The 20,944-nt window shown below is 41.3% G+C and overlaps 1 protein-coding gene across 1 annotated transcript in view; it reads left to right on the plus strand.

Annotated features, from left to right (window-relative positions):
• Positions 1 to 202: 202 nt before the first annotated feature.
• Positions 203 to 20,944, plus strand: part of DGCR2 (DiGeorge syndrome critical region gene 2) — a 51,270-nt gene continuing 30,528 nt past the window's right edge. The window contains exons 1-2 of the mRNA XM_056504088.1: positions 203 to 556; positions 20,102 to 20,224. Coding sequence (XP_056360063.1) covers positions 478 to 556; positions 20,102 to 20,224 — 202 coding nt within the window. The 5' untranslated portion in view covers positions 203 to 477. The remainder of the gene's footprint in view (positions 557 to 20,101; positions 20,225 to 20,944) is intronic.

The raw sequence follows: 20,944 nt of genomic DNA on the forward strand, positions 1-20,944 counted from the left end.
GCCCGCGCGGGGTCCCGGGGATCGTGAGGGGCTCGGGGCGGCCCCGCCACCGCCCCCTGCTGGCGGCCCCGCCCGGCCCCGCCCATTGTCGTCAGGGGGCGGGGCGTGCGCTGTTCTGCGCGTTGGGCCCCGCCCCCCGGGTGCGGATTGGGCGGGCGGCGCGCGGCGGGAGGGGGCGTGCCGGCGCGGACACGGAGGCGGGGAGGCACGGCAGCGGGGAGGCGCGGCCGCCATCTTGTGCAGCGGCGGAGCCCTGCGAGCCGCCCCAGCGCGGCCGCCCGACCCGCGCCGCTCCCGCCGCAGCCAGGGCCGCCGGCTCCGCCCGGGGCGGCGGCGAACGGCGGAGGGAGGGCAAGGGAAAAGCTCGGTGCGGACTGGGGCCCCCGCGCGCCCGGCGCGGCCCGTCCTCCCGCCGCTCCGCGCGTCCCTCCCCGCGGGTTTGTGGCGCTGTGCTGGGGGAGGATGAACGGAGGATAAATGGTGCCCAAGGCGGACAGCGGCACCTTCCTTCTCCTCTTCCTCCTTGTGCTGAGCATCACCGAGCCACTGCGGCCAGGTAGGGGCGGCGGCGGGGCCGGGGAGCCGGGCAGGATGAGCCCCGGGGCGGCCGGGGACAGCCCGGAGCGGGGGCCGGAGTGACCCGAGCCGGCCCCTCTGGGGAGTTTCGGGCTTTGCCGCTGCTTTGTGCCTTTAAACAGAGTCGGGACGCGGCCGAGCATCGCTCCCTGTGCCGGGTGCCTGGATCCCAGCCAGAGAGGCTGGATTTACCCTAGGAGTCCGGGGAAAACATTCGTGCCAAAGTTTTAAAGCTTAGATAGAAATTTACATAACCCGACGGAAAACGAGCGCTGAAAATGTGGTGACTAAGTTTTCAGGTACTTGTTACTTACCTGCTTTTGTGTTGTGGGCCTGGGATGCCTACACGGCCAGACAAAATGCTTGCTTTCGAAAAGCTATTTAATTCTGCCAGAAAGAGAGAAAAAACTGCTGCACCTGGTTCGTCTTTCTGATTCTGTTTGTGCTTCCCTTAGGGAAATAATTCAGCGGTGGAGTGTGCTAGCTGCTAGGCATGGTACTTAAAATCCTAAGATGATTAACTTAGGAGAAATGGTTGGTGTTTGCGGGTAGAAAACTACAGTTTTTCTAGGTATATCGTTCAGCTGGGGTTTCTTTTTGGGTGTTGAACTCTTTGGGGGCTTGGCAAAGCCCCCAGGTGTCATGGGCAGCTCTTGCCAAAGAGCATCAGTAGCCAAAGTGAGGCTGCCTGGAGTGGCTTTGCAGGTTTGGAAATCGCCCTCCTGTGGCACCGAGCGACTGTTCTGGGTGATAGGTACTCCTAGTAAATAGGAGAGTAAGAACCATGGTGTACTTTGAAACTCCCTTGTTCTTTCTCTTCGAAATAACTTTTATGACCCAGACTAATAAAACATAACAGTATTAATGAACTGCGTTTAAATGAGTTCCCAACAGAACTGAAACACAATTGGGTCAGTGTAGGCAGAGTTATTGAAATAACTAACTTGGGTGTTGAAACGTCTCTGTGTCTGCCCTGTTTTGTTTTAGCTTGTTTTTTTGGCACTGCAGTGTATATACAGGGCTTATGATATGCACTTAAGTAGCCAAAAAACCCCTGTTGTGTTGGCAGCCTGGTATTATTAGAGCTAGATGCTTTTATGGCTGAGAAGGTACTATGTAAAACTGATTTCAAGCAGCTCCTTTTTGCTGGCACTAAGTGCTCCAGGCTGCTGGATTGCTGGGTGAAAAGGTTCAGCTTATTCAGAACTGTGGTTTTACCGGTTGACCCTGAACTCTGCTGGTGTTGAGCATTGTAGCCTCCTAGAAACTAAAAAAATGGCATTTTTCATGTTGTGTCACATTTGTCACTCCAGTTTGATATTGTACCTCTGTCAGCATCTGATGCTTGATGGATGAACACACGTTTTTCACTTAGATTTGCTTTGTTAAGATGAATGATTTTTTTCCACTGGTGCTCTAATGTACCTGCTTTAGAGATTTGTGGTGCCGTAGCCTCGCTGACTGAAGAGTCCTTGTGAGCAAACCTTGACTCATCTGCTCAGGTTCTACACCACTAGCTTTGAAACTTGTAGTGTTAGAATTCCCTTGTGGCAACTCCATAAGCATTCCATGAATTTTGCTCTAACCATAGGTATCCTGAACCTAAGGTGAAATAGTGCTGCTGGATATAGTGTTGCAGCTGGAATTCCTTGCTGTGTGATGAGTTTCTGAGTTCTATTTGGAATATGCTCATCCATGCTGTTTATGTGGTGGCTGAGCTGTCCATGGTGATGCCTCTCCCTCCTCCTCAGAGGAGAGCCCATCACTTCTGGGTGGCCTCAGGCTCTTTGCCAATATAATCTGGTGTTGTTGGTTTGCTTCTTTCAGTATCTTGAATCCGCTGTCTCAAACAAATCACCCATTTGATAGATTAATAGCACATGATTTGATCCTGAAGCATAAGGTGCAAGTAGGGGAAACCTGGTTTGTACAAGTACGGAGGACATACAGAACCAAATTTATCACTTTAATTAGTAGTGAAGAAGTCTCTCTAGTCTTCTCTGGGGAGAGACAGCAGGAAGAGAAGAGTACTTGGACTTAGAATTTATTTCCCAGGTGGTGTTTGCTTGACTTTTTACTTCTTTAAACCTGTGTGTTGTAGCACAGTGTCTTTTTTGGGTGAGGGAGGATGCCTGCAGCTATCAGATGAGTGCTGCAGGGCGCTGGGAGGTTTTGTTTACTCAGAGATGAATGTGTAGTCCCTTCACAATTCAGTCCCGCGGATCAGGCATCTCTTTGTATTTCCATGTTAATTTGACACTATCTTTGTATCCATGTTCTTGCTGTGCTCTTGAGACAAATAAAACCTTCTTTTAAGCCTCCTCAACTGTAGTATCTTTTCATGCAATCTGAAAGGCAGTGATTTTTTTTTTTTTCTGCATTTAGGGTGAGGTCAGCTTTAGTAGATTAGGGAGAAATTAATTAAAATGTCTTTTTTTCCCTTGTTTTTTTCTCTCTTGGTAACATGAGTCTGTTTTGTGCTACTGCCATCACTAACAGCACAAGGTACTTTCTACATACCATTGGCCCCAGCTGTGCAGACTTGGGTTCTTGAAGGCACTGTGGGCAGTTGAATTTTTCTGAGCCTGACTTTTAATGGTAATTTGAGCCTTTGAGAATTGCCACTTGGATATTATTTTTTGTCCCAGTGTATCCGTCTTTCCTATTCTGTTTTGACCATATCCTTCTTGTTTTGACTAGTTGCCTGCTTTATAGTGCATTTTTGAAAGTGTTATTTTTTTGACAAAGTAGAGCATTTCTCCTTAAGTTGTGCTACTCATTGTTTTTGGAATCTGCTAATGTGAATTGGAGCTGAATATATCAAACTCTTACAGCTATATGGGCGTAGAGTGAAGGACTAACTTAATATTTCCTTTAAACACTTGCTAATTTTACTCTATCTGTTGCTTTTTGGGGATAGTTACCACATAGGGTTAAATGTAATAACACCTTTTCCAGGACAACTCAAACCCATCTGTGTCAGCTTATCTGACTAGGTGGTTGAAAGAGCTGATGTCTTAGTCTGAGGAAATATTTCAGTGATGTGTTAACTGAGTTCCAATAAGCTGTTCTGGTGCTAGCTTAGATTTTGCCTGAGTTTCTGAACCAGTGCATTTATGTCAGTTGTTGGAAGAGCATCAGAGGTATAAATTGTTATGAATTCAGTTTTTCACAGTTTGAGAATATTTAAGAAGTTTTTTTTTCTGTTAACATCCCAAGCATCCCACTGAGAAGTAGAGGTCTTGGTGTATTTGTGTAGCATTGGGAGCTTAAGCAGTCTGGAATGACTATGCTGACATGTTTCAGAATAGTATTTAGAGGATTAATTAAGATCATCATCGCTAAAGACAATAACATGTTTTCATCTTTCTCTAACAAGTTACTGCTGCTTGCTAATGGAAAACACTTAAACATGGTCAGGCTTTATATTGGATTTTGTAATAGCGGTTTAGTACAGAGCCTTGTGAATGTAGGTCATTGGACTTTCTTATTAGAGCATTTGCCAGGCAGCTAAAAGCCAATTGAGTTCTTGTTCTTGCCGTGTTTTTTCTCCACTTCAAAGCCAGCTAGAGGAAGTAATTTTATTACCCAAGTTCTGTTTCAAAAAAATATTGCACAATGTACTTAATCTGCAATGCTTAGAAAGACTTGCCAGTGCAAGTGGTCTGGTTAAAACTCCACACTCCAGCTCACAGATGGAACTTCCCATTTGCTTTGGAGCTTGCTGGCAGCTGCAGTTGTGCTCTTACAAGTGGGATGTTGGTGTTTTGACACAATACAACTGACAAGTGTGTTCAAATTGCTAACTGTTGTCTTTTAGTCAAGAGATGTTGGTCTTGCATGCAAGGCAGACCTCATCAGAGTAGAGGTCTAAGCAAACCCATGATCAGCATAGTTTCAAGGTGATCCACCGGTGTGCTGTGGCTGGATGGGTCTGGTTTAGTCCAGTTGAAGTGTATTGATTAAGTCAAATGGAGACCCAAACATATCGGTCATAAAATTTGCTCTGGCCAGTGTTCCTCTGCTCTGGAGAGACTCTGTTGGTAGGCAAATACAAAACCTTATTTTACTCTTTGTTCACTGTCTCCACTTTAGTGAGAGCTGTGGTGAGTGGTATTTATTCCGGTTCATGTCGTTGCTAGCTGTAGTTCCTGTTCTGTGTATTTAGGTGAATTCCCAAGTGGAAGATTCTAGGAGTGAGGGGTGGAAGGGTTTTTATCACACCTCCTCAGTTAATTTTGCTGAAAGTAGGGCTTGGCCTGTATTCCAGTGTGGTGTTTTTCCTCCTCATCCATTTGCTTCTTAATCTACTGGTTTTAAGTTTTATTTTTTTTTTCCTACTGTTTCCTATTGAGTTCTCCTGATGGTTCTTGCTCTGCTGTTTTCTATTTTTACAGCTGCAGTTAGGCCGATGAATGTGAAAAAGCTTTTTTTGTGGCTTGTCTCAGTGTAGCAGAGAAACAAAGCAGAAGGTATCAGACCTTATTAGCAGGTCTGATACTTGAAGACTGCTAATTCCTGATGTTAATTATAAAGCAAAGTTTTCGAGGTTCAAATGGATTTGCTGCTAGCTGTGGCTACAAAGTAAAGGAGAAAAAAGGAGTCAGTAGGCAGGGGTGTTTGCATTGCTTTAGCTCTGAGAAGTAGTAAACAAGAGGGGCACCTTGGGAGTTTGCAAACACGACTTTTATGTCCCTACAGTAGTTTTAGGGGCAGGGGAAGGTTGGTCCAGTGCAGCAGAAGTGATGGAGAATAGAACACTGCCACAGCTTCTCTCTGCAGCAGGAGGAGGCAGCTGTGCTTCTTTCCTGGTATAGGGGGGGAAAGGCACAAGCTAGACTGAAGAGTATTTTAGGTACTGAGTGTGAAGGATGTAAAATCCCCTGGTGAATGTCAGAAAACCAGTTCAAGACTTAAATGAATCATTCTGTCCCCTGGCATTACCTTTGTTAGGGCTGGTGTTGATGTTGAATTGTAATGCAAGAGTAGTTCCTCTATGGTCCATCTTTGAGTAATGCCTGGGTCTCTGGGTTTTTATGTGGTGATTTCTTGCAACTTTTATAAGTTCTTGTTTGATTCTGTGAGGTGCATATGAATAACTTCTGTGATTAGCAGGACTTCCCATTGTGCAGTGCAGACCTATGTACCCTGAGAGGAGCTTCTGATACCTGAAAGTTCTGTCTGGAGCTAGAAGGAACTGAGTAGAATCACAGCTCCTGCCCTTCAGGGCTTAATATGTGTGTTCAGGGTTGTTCTGTGTTTTGAAGTGGACATGTGCATTGGGTTCTTGCAGTTATAGCCTGGACAAGGAAGAGCTTAGATAAAAAGGGAACAGAGCTCAGCTCATGGTAAGCTCAGTGAGGGGGCTCTCCAGATCTTTGCCTGTGTGATCTGAAGGGTTTACCTCTGATAGGAAGAGCCTTGCTAATAATTTATTCTGTGTAGGCTGATAGAAAGTTATGGCTAGAAAGGAGTATCAGAGGTCGTCAGTCTTCGTGTTCCAAAACAAAATTTGGCAAACCCAGGCAACTCCTGAAAGTGTTTGTCAAGCACATTGTTAATGATTTCCTGTGACAGACTCCAAACACCAGATTCTTATGATAACTCTAGTTGCCAGTCTGTTTGTTCTGCAGTTATAGCTTATTGTATAAATGCAGTCTAATGCAGGGGTCCCTCATAAGCTGCAGCTTTAAAGAAGATTCAGTTTTCCAGGACAGTTCAGGTACCAGTATTTTTGTAGCACTAAGCGTGGTGGGTGCCTGCCATGCCCAATCCTTCCTGGCTTTCCACTCTGTGGAAGTGTTTCTGTTCCATACTGGATCCCTGCATGACAGGCTCACATGTCTGGACTGCACTTCAGTGGTGGTTTTGTAGAGGATCCTGAGTCCAGGAGGAATCAAGGATCACTTGGTGAAGTCGTTTTGATTTGCTGTAGCAGGACTTGAGCAACTTAGTTGCTTAAAAATATGAGTTTGGGATTAACCTTTATTCCATATTCCGTGAACTGTGAAATCCTCTGGCATTTTGTGGTTTCTTGTGAAACTTTAAATTTTTCTTTGTTTTAAAGGTCAGCCTGCTAATTCTGCGTTTCATGAACAGCATTTTAATGGTATTTGCTATATGAACTCCTAAGAAAGTTATTAGTAGTGTTTGCCTGCCATTCAGATAATTTAGTAACACAGTTTTAGGTTTAATGGCAATTGATAGTTACTTCATTACCTATAGCTAAACTAAATAACGTTCTACTTCCTGCTTAATTAAAATTAAAATTGGTTGGCCTAACGTACTTAGTTTCTGTTCTGTTTATTGATTATTGTGCTTGAGAATTGTCAGCAAGCTCAAGGGGTAGAAATGTAGAAGTAGCTTTTGGTGGCTGCTGTTGGGATATTCCCTGCTCTTTTGTCCTTTAACTGATTTTTTCCTTTGTCATGTTTTCATTTGTGTAACTCTTTTTTTTCCTGTGTAGTCTTCTCTTTCATACAATGTCTCTGTTGTGCTTCCTCATACCTATCCCACTATAGGACCAGTTACTTGGGGTGCCCAGTGGAATTATCTGAAAGTCAAAGTTAGTAGAAAAATGGCATTAAGTGCCATTTCTAGTAGAATGATGCTGAATGTTCTGGGCTGGCTGCAAAACTAAGTTAGTGTTGTTAGTGTTGTCCCTTAGTACTTCTGTGTTTGGTCTGTGTTGATATTTCTTTAGCAATGTAAATAAAAAGATTTCTTCTGACTTAAAAGTAACTTGTCATCTTTTATACACTTTGAAAGAAAACAACCCTTCTTCTAACACCTGCTGGGTTTGAGATTGTGCACAAGTGGCATTTTACCTTGTATATGTTAAACCTCTAAAACTTATTGCCTTTTGTTTTAATCTAGGAATGGTCAAAACTGCATTTCTGTTTTCTCTCTGTTGAATCTGTGGAATTATTTGATACGTGTAAATTACTTCACTGATTAACATCAGTGACATAAGACCACTCTATTAGTGACATCTGGGAAAATCTTCATGAGATGTTGGAAATATTGCAGGAGGAAGATCAGATACTTAAGTAGAAGTCATCATGCCACCTCAATTCCGGCAATAAGCAGGTAGGAGGAAATGATTTAAGAATGCTGTAGTGCCCATCTTTGTCTTCCTGAGCAGTAATGGAATTGAATGTCATTTTTCTGTTGGTGTGGCAGCTGAAAAATGGCAAAGATCAAGTTTTGTGACACAGTACTTGACACATGGGTATAATAGCTGCTGAAGAGTGCTGGCAGTACTTGAGCTGTTAGAAGGCGGGGGATGAGAAAACTACTCTGAGGGTTACGTGGCTTTTTATGGTTCGATCTGTATTTGCTGCCTTCTGGTAGAACTGTTAAACTTAGGAGTTTGAGGTGTGGAATTTCTCCTTGGGTATTTGATTTGCTGGGGAAGAGGGAAGCCCAGGATCTCAGTCAGCATGGACAGATGTAGCTGTGGCTGACATTGGCCACATTCCTGCCGTGTTCAGCTTCAGTGGAGCAGGGGATTGCTATTCAAAGCATGAGCCACTTGCTCCAATACATGACAGCTCCTGCGCAAAGGACAAAACTGGGTTTCCCTATCTAAGGTCATATCATTTATGTAGATTGAATTTTTGTTCTTTAGTGTTCTAGGTGCTTGCTCATCGAGTCTTGTCCAAGATGTGAAGAACAAAAGTGAAACAGGAGCAAAAGCTTTTTTTAGTGTGACCTCCATTTGAATAGTGCTCAGGCACAGCTTTCTTGTCTCCCTGAATTGTTAGATTCTTGTTTAAGACCTTGAACTTTCTTAGGTCCTGTAGAGAACTTCTTCCATGTTAATTTGGTTTTAAAATTAAAAAATTATGTTAGTTTTTGGAGAATGGTGTAATTAAAGAATATCTGATTTCATATGTAGAACTTTGTCACCTATTTGCTTCAAAGACTACTGCAATTCCTCATATTTTAGTTCTGCAAAGTTTTTAAAGTACATACTCAGCTTTAAATTGTATATTTTCATTAGATTAGTTAGGATTGCTCATGTGCTGATAGTTTAAGGAATATGCTTAAATACTGCTGAATCGTATACTAAAAAAAAGATGAGATAGAAACTTTTTTGTTTTCCTCAGAGAAGGAACATGTGTTGTCTTGCTGAAAGTAAATGGGCTTGCTCAGTAATACTGCTGAAATCTGGCAATTCCTACTTTGAGTTTAATGGTGGCTACAAATTAGCCTTGATTGCTCTGACAGTTTTGAATTGCTGTTATCGTGTTTCATTTGGGTACTCTTCTTGTTGAAACGTGATCTAAAGAAAATGCTAATTCAGTTCATGTAAAATTTTGGATTTGAATTTTTCCTTTGAGAAAAATGTGTTTCTGTGGAGTATTTGTTAGTTTTTAGTTGTTTGGTTGGGTTTTTTTTGGCAGGCTTGGGGTTTGTGTTGGTTTTGCTTATTTGTTTGGGGTCTTTTGTTTGTTTGTACACCTGTAGTTAATTTGGTCAAAGGGAATACAGTCTCTTCCTCTGCTGATTTTTAGTGAAACTGTTTTGTATATGAACAAATACTGATCCAAAATACAGGAAGAAGAGAGGAACCATCTTGCATGCCTAGATTTTCTTGGGAGTAGTTCTGGGTGGGCAGCTACCAGGTAATAGCTTTAGATATAGAGGTACTTTGAGCTGTGGTGCCCAGGTAGTTGAAGGATTTGTGGTGTGTGTGGGATAATCCATCTGCCCTGACCTGCTGTATGGATTGTAGGGAGAAAGCACTGTTGTTGATGGTGCCCTTTTTTGGACACAATTGAGGACTTGCTGAGTTATCACTGCTAATGCTATTCTTAGTGGACTTTTTCTTTGCTGCTTCAGGTCTTGGGAGAATGAGTATTTTGTGTGTGTGGCTGTATTTAAATTCTGTGCGAGGAATAGTGCTTTTTACTTAGCACTATTTCCTGTGACCATGTTTTGTAGGCAGTGGGACTTAATGAAACCTGGCCTGCAGTGGGTTTGTCTATGTCCCTGTACCTCCTCTGCTGTAATACCCTTGCCTGACACTGATTTAATAAGGCCATATCTTGCCTATCCACAGTACATCCTTGGACATGAAAAAGCTGGGGGTCCTGTGAGGTCTCCTGCAAAGGTTCAGTTACCCAGCTCACCACTTCCTCTGCTGCCAGCTGGGAAACCACCCCCGGTGGTGACAGTGTGGCACCCAGGTGTGCTGGCAGGCTGGCACCTGCTGAGCAATCAAACCATGTGGGGGTTTCCTGCTCTCTGAAGCTCAAGAAGATAATAATTTCCTTCCCTTGTGCAAGCTTTGGAAAGACATGTTCTGTCTTTTCCTGGTCTTGACTTTTCTCAAGCTTGCTTGAAATTGTTCAGTCAATTTGTGAGGTGTGATTGGCACTTTCACTGATCAGCTTACTTCAGGGAAAGGGTTAAAAATTTGGTGCTGCACAGGTTTAAGTCACTTGTCACTGTTGGACTAAAACACTGAAATCCTGCCTAAGGCTGTACAAAACACTCAAAGTCCTGAACAAAGTTGTTAGTATGGAGAAACAGTAGGCTTTAATTTTGAGCCATATTAGAGGCTTCTTGAGTACCAATGGCATTGATTTTGTTTGTACTGACTGCTCTTTGTGCCTGTGCTGTATTTTGCTTTTTCCTTCTGCCTCTTTACTTATTATCATAATATAACAGTTTCTAAGGGGGGGAGAAGTGCAAGACTGTTGCTTAGCTTGGTATTCTCACTATGAAAATAAACTGGTTTTCAGTCTGGAATGCTGCATTGCTTAATTCACAGTATTCTTTCAGCTTAGTTCAAATAGCAAGTTTTGTTTTCTCTTTGGTTTTAGCAGTGCTGGAGAATTGGGAAATACATTTTTTTCTGTTTCAGTCTTAGGAATAAGTGCCCACTTTTGCGATGTTCAAAATCTGTATTTTTTAAGTCTTAAAAAATTATAGCCAGGATTCCTGTTTAAGAAGCTCTGATGTTGCTTTGGCTGAATGCTGTGTCTCTTGCCTGCCTTTGCTTTTGTTTTTTTTTAGCTATTTTGAGTTCTTTTTCTCTTTTCCATCATTCCTGGCCTTGAGTTTGCCCTCCAGACAAAGAGCAGAAAATGAGTTGCAGTGAATGACAGTTGTGAGCAAGGAAAAACTGGGCCAGTTCCAAGCTCATGCAGGGTGTAGGTATAATAAATACAGAATCATAGGATCATTTCAGTTGGAAAAGACCTTTGGGACTATCTAGTCCAACCATTAACCCAGCACTGCCAAGCCTGCCAGTAAAACATGTCCCAAAGTGCCACATCTACACCTCTCTTACATACCTCTAGGGATTGTGACTCCATTTCTCTGGGCAGTCTGTTCCAATGCTTGCCAGTCTTCTTGGTGAAGAAATTTTCTTAATGTCCAATCCAAACCTCCTCTGATGCAATTTAAGGCCATTCCTCTTGTCCTGTTGCTTGTAACTTGGGAGAAGAGGCTGACCCCCACCTTGCTACCACCTGCTTCCACATAGTTGTAGAGAGTGGAAAGGTGTTCCTGGGGCCCAGCTGTCTGGAAAGTTTTTTACTGAGTGGAGAGTATGAGCCATGAGCAGCCAGTTTATCCAGGAGAATGCTGTGGCAAGTGTTGTCAAAGATTTACTAAAATCCACCAGGTAAATGACATCCACAGGCTTTCCCTGGACCACTAAGTGGGTCACCTTGTCCTAGGAGGAGATCAGGTTAGTCAAGCAGGACCTGCCTTTCATAAACACATGTTGGCTGGGCCTGATCACCAGCCTGTCCTGTGCGTGCCATTCATGAAGAATGATCCGCTCCATATCCTTCTCTGGCACTAAGGTCAGACTGACCAGCCTGAAGTTCCCCAGCTTCTTACAGCAGCTGGCTGTCATACTTGCCCCAGCTGGGTTAGCCAGGACTGCTGATAGATGATAGGAAGTGGCTCAGTGGGCTCAGTGAGCACTTGCACCAGCTCCCTCAATATCCTTGGGTTCTCCTCTCCAACCCCATAGACCTGTGTGTGTCTGAGTGACCACATCAGGTCTCTTAACATCTCCCCTTGGATTATGGGGGTTCATTCTGCTCCCTGTCCCTGTCTTCCAGCTCTTGAGAGTGGGTACCTGGAGAGCAAATACAAGGGAGTGAGGGAAGGAGACTGCTACCATTCCTTACTGTGCTGTAAAATCTTTTGATGGATGTTGAGGTGATCTAGCATAACTTACTATGACAGAACACTGAGTAATACTGAATGTGTTGATGAGTATTACTCATTAAGGACTTACAGTTTTCAGCTGGAATGCTGTCACAATTTTAATTACTTCATGAAACGGCATGCTGAGGTCATGCAAAAAATGCTAATGCCTCTAACATGGATTATTTATTTATTTTTGGAACTGATGCATTCCTATTAAATGGGAGTATAACTTAAGCATCTCTAATTTTCAGGAGCTGGAATTAGATTTGAGAATAGGTGTGGGCTGTGTTTTAGCTATGAGCATATCACATGGCCTTTTTTTCCCCGCCAGGCTCTGTGCTATTAGGTGCTGTTGTGCTTTCTTACTCTCCTGCCATGATGAACCAAAGCTACATGATCTAAGGGTACTTCCCTAAGCATGTTTTCAGTATTGCAGGTGAATGGCTAAACATTTTATCTTCTGTGGAACTGGACATGAAAATGGAATGCTCATTTTTTCTCTAGCTTTTATTTCTTCTGAAGGTTTTTAGTTTTAATTATTTTAATTTGAAGAACAGTAAATAGAACTAGTTTTTGAGAAACTTTAATAAACTGTGAAATGGATAACCAATGGTAACACATGAGCTTCACGAATAGTTTTCTTCCCTGGAAAAAATTGGTGTTACAGTCTGCTTTCTTCCTACTGTGACTTTGTTATAAAGTACTGTATGTGTTTATTCTGCTACACTGAATGCAGCTGTGGGTGGTATAATAATAAACTCAAAAATACTTAATGGACATCGGATTCACTAAGTGACACAAAGACTTGCTGGGAAATGAATGGTTAGTGAAAATTTCTCTGAGATCTGGAGCTGAGGGAAATACCATTTACATATGGCTCTTTCCTGAGAGCAGAGCCCTTGTATGGCCCTGGAGATACCTCAAAGACAGGTTAGAACCAAGCAAATCTGTTTGAAGGCTATCAGAATATCCTCAGGTGCAGTTGGTAGCTGCTCTGTCCCTGAGGGCTGTTCAGCAGCTGGCTTTGGAAGGACAGCCCTGCTCCTTACAGGATGCCAGATTTTCAGGAATTTTGTGAGATACACCAGACCTGCTCCAGTGAACTTCACCTGTGGTCTTGGGAGACATCCAAGTTAGGGAAGCTGCTTTTTAAGTACAGAGGATTACCTTAAGGACAGTTTTTACATGGATCTGCTGAGTAGTGCATTATGATAGCCATCATAATATTGTGTTGGAAGTATTAAGAGTATTTTAAAGTTTATGGTACTGCAGTAAATACCAGTCTAGAGCAATATAGATTGTGTTATGCTTCCTCTTGAGCATAAATATTAGCTATAGAACTCAGTGTCTGTGTTTGATGGCAGTGGGTGTGGTGTTCCTTCTGTTGTTTTGTTTCTGGTGCTTGTTTGCAGGCGTTTGGTGAGAATTGGTGTTCAGCAGAATCTCTAGGGGTGAAGGACTTAAGGAGTTGGGCTTCTTGCGGGCAGGGACTGAGATCTGATCATACTCATGCAGTCTAGCATGGCTCAGGTTATATAGAAACAGTGATTTAAGAAAAAATAATTTTCAGTTTTAGGAAACTTATTCCTAAATGGGTTAAAATATGAAGGGATGGTGCAACATGTAGGTACAGGTCTTAAGTAAGTAGCTTGAGTATTATAAAACATAAGAAAGACCTGTTGGACAAGTTAAAATCTGAATAAAGAGAGTTACTGGTCTAAGCACTTGTAGTTAGTTTTTGTTAATGCTTAATCAGCTTTTCATTACTATAATTGCCTCTTGAAATCTGAACAGAATATTCCCTTACAGATAATTCATCTGATCTGGGACAATGAGTGACTTCCACTGAGAAAGGAGGAAGTATTTTTGTCTTTTGTTTTCCTTTGGTCTGTAAATAAAAATGATGCCAGAAGATATACCATGTCCAACCTTGAGTAATATGATTAAATAAGCAAGTAAATTTGGTGTACACATGAACCTGCCATTGTTCATTAAAAGCTTACATATAAAACCAAACCAGGTACTTCAAACTTAACTCTTCCAGTACACCAATTTCAGAGTAATAGCTTATAACTGAAATAACATTAAATGCTGGTTGTGCATGTAATCAAATCTTAATTCCCGTACAGCAGACAAGAACAATTAGTGTAGCAAATAAAAAATGACATTTCTTTGTGTTAAAAACTGAAATAGGTTCAAATCTATACATGCTATGTGAACACTAACATCTACTGCATCTAGTAGTCTTAGCTACTAAAAGACTATCTTAATGTATAAAACCTTATTAGCTAATACCTTTACTAGCTTAATAAAGAAAAGTTCAGTAATTGCAGCCAGAAGAACCCAAACTTTCATAATCAGTGATTGTAGTCACTGATTTTAATTTCTGTATAGAAGCACTTTGCTGAATTGAGAGTTATATTTTGAAGGCTTTAGTTTCAGCCTCTGGTTCCTCATCTGTACTCTGAATTAGTAAATTGCTGTGATATCAAGGTTTTTGTACTGCTGGAGGCTTTATATGTTAGAGCTAGGAACATTAGTGAGAGGAATGTTCTGTTTGCCAGGGAAACATTTCTGCTTTATGATCTAGTGCTCCTTTTTTCCACAGGTTTCTGTAGTGTTTATCTTTGGTGTCTTGAAAATATAAGGTTGAAATTTAGATTTTGAGAACTTTGATGTGTTCACCTAATGCTTTGCAGTAGATGTTTATTACATGTGCCGAGATAGGGCCTCTGTCATTTTTATTGGATATAACATTTCTTCCAGCTGAATTTCTTTCGTATCTGTCTTCAAGGAGGATAGAGAGTCCTGCTAAAACAGTATCAAAGTTTTCTCATTTACCCAGCAACTTCTCTTTGCAGGAAATGTTTACATCTGCTGGCTTGTGCCCATTGCCGCGAGCTGTTTCCAGCCCTACTCCTTGTCCCACCCCAGTGCTGTGTGACCTGGTACCAGCCTTTCGTGCCTCAGAGCTCCAACCCTGCTCCTCACTCGAGACTTTTCTGGTGCCTTGGAGGTGAAGGTCCCAACTGTTTAAATGTTTTCTGTAAGAACAAACATTTAAAATGATAGATATATTAGTAGATGCTCTGTCTTTGGGGCAGACAACTATTATGATGCCCCAATTCCACATTAATGGGTACTGGATTTGTACAGCTGTATTTCTGCTGAATTAGCTGGAGCATGCAATCTTTCTGGTTGCAAGGGGACAAACCAGAGCTGATCTGACTTAATGTGGACCAACAGTAGCTAATTTGGTCTAAAGCTTGCTGTTTCAAAGCCAACTGATCACATTCATTTAGGAAACTGAACCAGCAAGGTGAACTTGTTTTGAATCAATGCTTTGTCTCATGTGTCTGTTACAGCCTTGCTTTGGTGTTGGAAGCTCTAAAATGAGATGTACTGTGTTGAAAAAGTATTTTCACATACTGGATATGGATCGTCCCTACCTTTCTTTAAAATAAAACATTTACTTTGAATAACCATTTATCCCTTATGTCTTGCATAAAAAGGGGGAAGATTAATAAAAATTGAGTTGCAGCTTAGATGTGAGCAGGAGTACCTCAAAAGTATTAAAAAATGATGCGGAAAATACAGGTTTCAGGTAGGGTAATGCTCAGGGCAGCTCATTGACCATTGTGCATCTGCTGCAGGAAGGATGCACTGCAGTTTCTCAGTGCTTGGGCTCCAGGAGGAAAATGTTCTCAGCTACACAGAGGGAGTTGTTAACAATGTGAGATTGTTAACAAAGGGCTTCCTGCATTATTTTTATAGTGGCCAAAATCTGTTTTGTGAAATACATGATGCTGGCTGGAAATTAGAGTGAGCATGTGTGTGAGTATATTTTATTCATCTATCATGAAGTCCTTCCTGTGGATAATGCTTCTTGTAAATGGTGATTTTTTTGAGTACTTAGCAGAAAATAAAGAAATTACCCTGTTGTAAAGAAAATTCTAAAAGCTAGTTGACCCCTGTGTTGAAATACGTGATGAGTTCTGTGAAACACCTGGCATTCAACGTGCAGTGGGTAAAGTCTTCAGAACAAAAGCTCTGTGTGAGCGTGTAAGCAGCCACCTTGAAAGATGAGGTTTTCCTGTAACAGTTTTTCTGTTGGTTTTGCTGCTGGCTAACTTAAAATATATGTCACAGCTGAAGCAGAGAAGGCCTCTTGTTTGTGTGGTACTGTTTAAATTGATTTATAATCTGGTCATTCCTGGTTTGATGAAGTAAATTTCTAACTATTTTTAAAGTTTTCTTTTAAAATTCAGATTACAAGTCCACAACCAGCCCTCGTAAGACTTCTTTCAGATGAGTGACAGGTGGACAGGTTATATTATCTAATAACCTGTCCCAGCAAGTTAGTATTGGTGTTTTTTTTCGCCTTCACTTGACAGTATATTTGGTTATATATTAAGCTTGTAGAATTGATGGTCTGAATCTGATTTCAATTTGTCTGCTTTTTTTGTATCAAGTTATGGAATTTCTTCTTTTCTGTATCCAATTTATAGTAGAAAAATAGGTGAAGTGTTACCAGAGAATACACTGTTGTCACTTAATATTTCTGACAGACATTTGTTTAGATAGTGATGTGCTGGCAGGTTGCTTGGGGTCTAAAAAATAAACCCAGTGTCATTATGAAAGCATAGAGGGTTCATCTTGTCTGTAGCCTTTGTCAAACTCTTGAATTTTTCTGTACTTCTTTGTGACCATGCAGGAGGATGTTGGTAAGATTCCTGAGGGTTAATGTTGTAGAAGTGCTTTGAGATAGTGAAATGAAGACTATCATGACCACTGCTTCAAATGTTTTTATGTTCTCACACTGCATGAACTTGTGATGTTTTGTAAGTTTATACTCTGTACTGTGCAAAAACTACAATTGCTGCTATTTTCAGTGTTGTCTTCCAGTAAATGCCATATGAATTTAATTACTCCGCAGTAAGATTTCAGTGTATGAAATGTCATCCTGTAGCATAGCAAAGACTGCATCTGATCCTTAAAAGAAAAAGAAGCCTTTTATTTTAGAATTGCACATATGAATCATGATAGTGCTGATGTCACTCATCACATCGTACATGAACACTGGGGGAGGTTGCATTTCCACATTTTCACTTCCAGGCAATTGTTGATGCCCTTGGCTTCATGTCTTGTGCTTCTGCTCCAGCAGCTGCTTGCTCTTAGCTGAACTCATGCCATGACGTATTTACTAATTATTTTGAAAACATGAACTGTTTCTGCATTAAACAGCTGGTGGAAAGTACGGTTTTAGTGCTGAGGCCGTGATAGTTTAAGGTATTTTATTCATCCTTTCTTGCTGTTACCATCAACAGCTGTGATCTGTGAGGGGTATCTGGCTTTAAGGACAGAAATGGACTGATATTTTTGAAATCTTTGCTATTCTTCAAAAGAACTGAAAAATATATGAGTGAAGAAACAGTTATTTACCGCATTCCTGGAAAGTCCAAAGTCTGACCATGTGTTAAGTAATGACTTGCATTCCAGGAAAGATGGATGGTCACATAATGTTCTACTGTTCAGTACTTCTCATACATCTTCCTATCTCTTGTCCTGCTGCTGGAGGTGTGATTTTCCTCTTCTGTGCTAGAGATGGGCTTGAGATGTTTTTATTTATCTGCTGTTTTAACTTAAGAATAGGCTACTGATGTGAAATGTTTCACAGGGTTCTGGAGAGCAGCACATATACCCTGTGCATCCTCGCCTCACCCAAGTATCTCCATTCCTTGGCTAAAATCTTACAGCTTTGTTATAGACTTCCATCTATTTTTATGTCTATGTCTTACTGCTGATGGTTCAGGAGGGCTTATTGACAGAAATTTTGATTTTAATTTCACATTATTTCTTTGTGTCACATTTTCCTCTCTGCAGCAGAATTAGATAGCAGTCATACTCCCTGGTCTGAAATAATTAGTGCATGTGACAGCATGATCTCCATTGGGAGCAATGATACAGCTGGTCTGAAAGGTGTTTTAATAGAAATGTTTTGTACTCTTCCATGTATCCACATTCTTCAGAGAGGAGTGTCTCTAACACAGGAAGTAGTGATGTTACAGCATGTAGCTGGTATTTTTTTAATTCCCATAGTACTGAGATGGAGTCATCCATTTATCTGAGCCAGTCATATGTAATTGTACATAAAATAGTAATAGCATGTATGGAATTGCAAACAAAAGTATTCTGGTTTTCCCATGTGTGGGTTGGTGTTCCTGGTGGATGCTGCCTGTGAAGCCAGAAGGCTGCAGAATAATTTTGTTCACAGGGTATATGTGTGAATTCCATTGAAATTGAGCAGTAAAAGAAAAAATCAAGTTTGTTTTAAAGTATTGAATTTGCTATAATTGCAGGTGGATGCAGTGGAAACCTGGAGATGGGCTGAGAATAGTCCTTGATGTGTTAAAAGATCTGCCACAGGCCCCGTTGTAAATTCTGTACTTGAAAGTGTCGTAGCAAGACATTCTAAGGAGCCTTCCCTTGTGTTGTGACTTTATGCAAAAGTGGCAAAAGAAGCTGCAGTTATTTACCAAATGGCCCTTTTCTGTGGGCTTAAAATCTGAATGCTTTTAATTTCAACTTGTGGTTTAGTATTTGTTTGATTTGGTGGTTTGTGTGTTGTTGGATTTTTTCCTCTAAGTTAGAAGGAGATTTAATTGACTCACAGACATGAGATTTGAAATTATTTTGTTTTTTCTGAGGGGGAAGTCAATATGACTGGTAATTCTGTTTTTTTTTTTTTTTTTTCCATTTCCCTTGTGCTCACTGTTAGCTGTTTGGGCTGAGTAAAGCTCTAAAAGAGTGAGAACACTTGTGGTGCTGTCAGGTCTGTTGTTGCTGTCAGTAGTCTGGCAGGTCGGTGTGAGTTCCAGAATCTTGTGACCTGAATGTTTGCTCTGAGTAGGTGGTTGCTAAGAGGATGTGCCTGCTTTTATTCTTCTAGAAGGGCAGGTCTGTGCTTTATAGAGGAACCAGCAGTAGGACTGGATTTTAGTCTAACATCAGATTAGAAGCCTGTTATCAATATGTTTTACCAATTACTAGTGTATGTGTACCGCTTTTATTGAGAGTGCCTGATGACTGGGTTTATTACACCCAGTCATGTTGTTTGAACCCTTAAATGTGACCTCTGTCTTGATTTAGCTTAGACACGTGTTTCAAGAACTAACAGCTGCAATTACAGTCTGCTCTTATGTTGTAAACTGTGGGTAATAGAATGCATAGCTGTATTTTAAATTCTCTTGTAGTGATTTCCGTCTGTAAGACAGTTTCCTACTGGATCCATTCAAAATCAATGTGCTTTACATATAAACATTTAATTCTTCTTTTTAAAAATGTGCTCATTCTCTAGACATAAATAACCTGGGATTAGTGCAGCTCACTGGAGCAAAATGTGCTCAATTGCTCAAAAACAATGGTTGGAAAATTGACAGTCACTGTCTAGAACAAAGATGGACAGTGATGGTCAGGTGGAAAGGTGAGCCCGTGGATGGTGTTGGCACTGGCAGACTGGCTGTGAACAAGCTTAGAATTGTTCACTTTTGTAGACAGACCTTTTTCTTCCCTGCAAAATGTTTTGAAGGACATAAAATGAAGCTGAGTTATTAGGTTCTGGCATTTGATAGATGGAAATGAAAAAAAAAAAAAGATTTTGAAAAAGTTGTACTTTTTATAATTCTGATTAGGTGTGACAGTGTAATGATGACAAGTAGGCAGTGAACTTACAAGCAGGAGCTGCATGTTTGCAGATAATGACAGTTTCTAGTAAAGGATATGTTCATATAGAGAAATTCTACAAAAGAGCTGAAGCTAGAAAGTGAAAACAGGTTCATGGATATAGATACTGTTTTACAAGTAGTTCTGTGAAATGTCTCTAAGTCAGACGGGGCATTTGTGCAAGTCTAGTGGGTTCTGGCATCCACAGTGATTAGAATGGAAATAGGATTCTGAGGCTGTTGCATAATGTAGTGCTTAACTATTGAAACATATTTTTGTTGAACTTCAGCTCTGAGAAAATTGAACAAGCACTCCTCAGTGCCCCACAAGAAGTAAATGGGTAATGCTGTGGTAATAGCGGCTCACAAGCTATCTTTATCAGGAAGGTTTTACGATGGATGTCTCAAGAGAATTATTTCCCATATCCTTCTGTCTGTTAAAACCACAGAAATGCAGTTTAGGACATGAAGTGATCTGAACTGAAGGAGTTTAGCAGGCTGAGTTAACCAGAGATTTTGTCCATAATGCTTCGGTGATCCATTACATGACAGATGATTAATATATGTCTAAATCTGGAAGAATAAATAACATTTCAAACAAAGCACGGTTTTTCCTTGCTTGGCAGAGCTGCGCTGCACGCCGGGGCAGTTTGCGTGTCGGAGTGGAACCATTCAGTGCATCCCCTCGAACTGGCAGTGCGATGGGTGGCCTACCTGCGAGGACGAGAGCGATGAAGTTGACTGTCCAGGTGAGTAAACCTAAGGGAGTGCTCAGCCCTGTGCCAGCTTACTTTGCAGCAGCACTGTGACTCTTTCAGGTTGTTTGGTTATTTTTATTTGAATTTCGTGATTGTTTGGTAGTACACATTATTAACAGAGACTGAGTTGGCTTCTATTCATTTTGAGCAGTTAATGGCACAAACAGTTTTTTGCTTGTCTGAGTTATCCGTCCATTCTTATGGTCAGAGCCGGTATCCTGAAGATGAGGAGAGTTTGTGATCTAAAAAGAGACTTTCCTGACAAGGAAAAATGTTGCAATTAAACTGAAATGACACATAAGCCTGTGGTTAAATTTGGAATTACTCATTTGGTTGTATATCACTCAGGTGGTGCTGAGTGACATTGCTGGACTCGGGTAGAGAGCTTGTTTCATTGCTTCCAGTTCTGAGTGTGCTTCTTGTGCTTTGTTCTGCCAGACAAGCTAGTGTATTTGCACTTCATAAGCTCCTTGACCATATGCTTTGTCACCAGCAGTGAATCTCTACTAAAACTACTGGATACTGAGCTGTACTTAAAAACAAGTAAAGAAATATTGTGACTGTACAATCACAATTTTGAACATTTTCAGCTGCTCTTGAAAAACAGGCTAGTGCATCTCTTTCTGTGTATCTTAAAAGTGAAGTGACCTGTAATTTTTTTTTATTTTTTTTGTTAAGAACCATGAGACAGGTATATGAAAGCAAGAATTC

The sequence above is a fragment of the Oenanthe melanoleuca genome, chromosome 15 (genome assembly GCF_029582105.1).
Source record: "Oenanthe melanoleuca isolate GR-GAL-2019-014 chromosome 15, OMel1.0, whole genome shotgun sequence".
NCBI lineage: Eukaryota > Metazoa > Chordata > Aves > Passeriformes > Muscicapidae > Oenanthe > Oenanthe melanoleuca.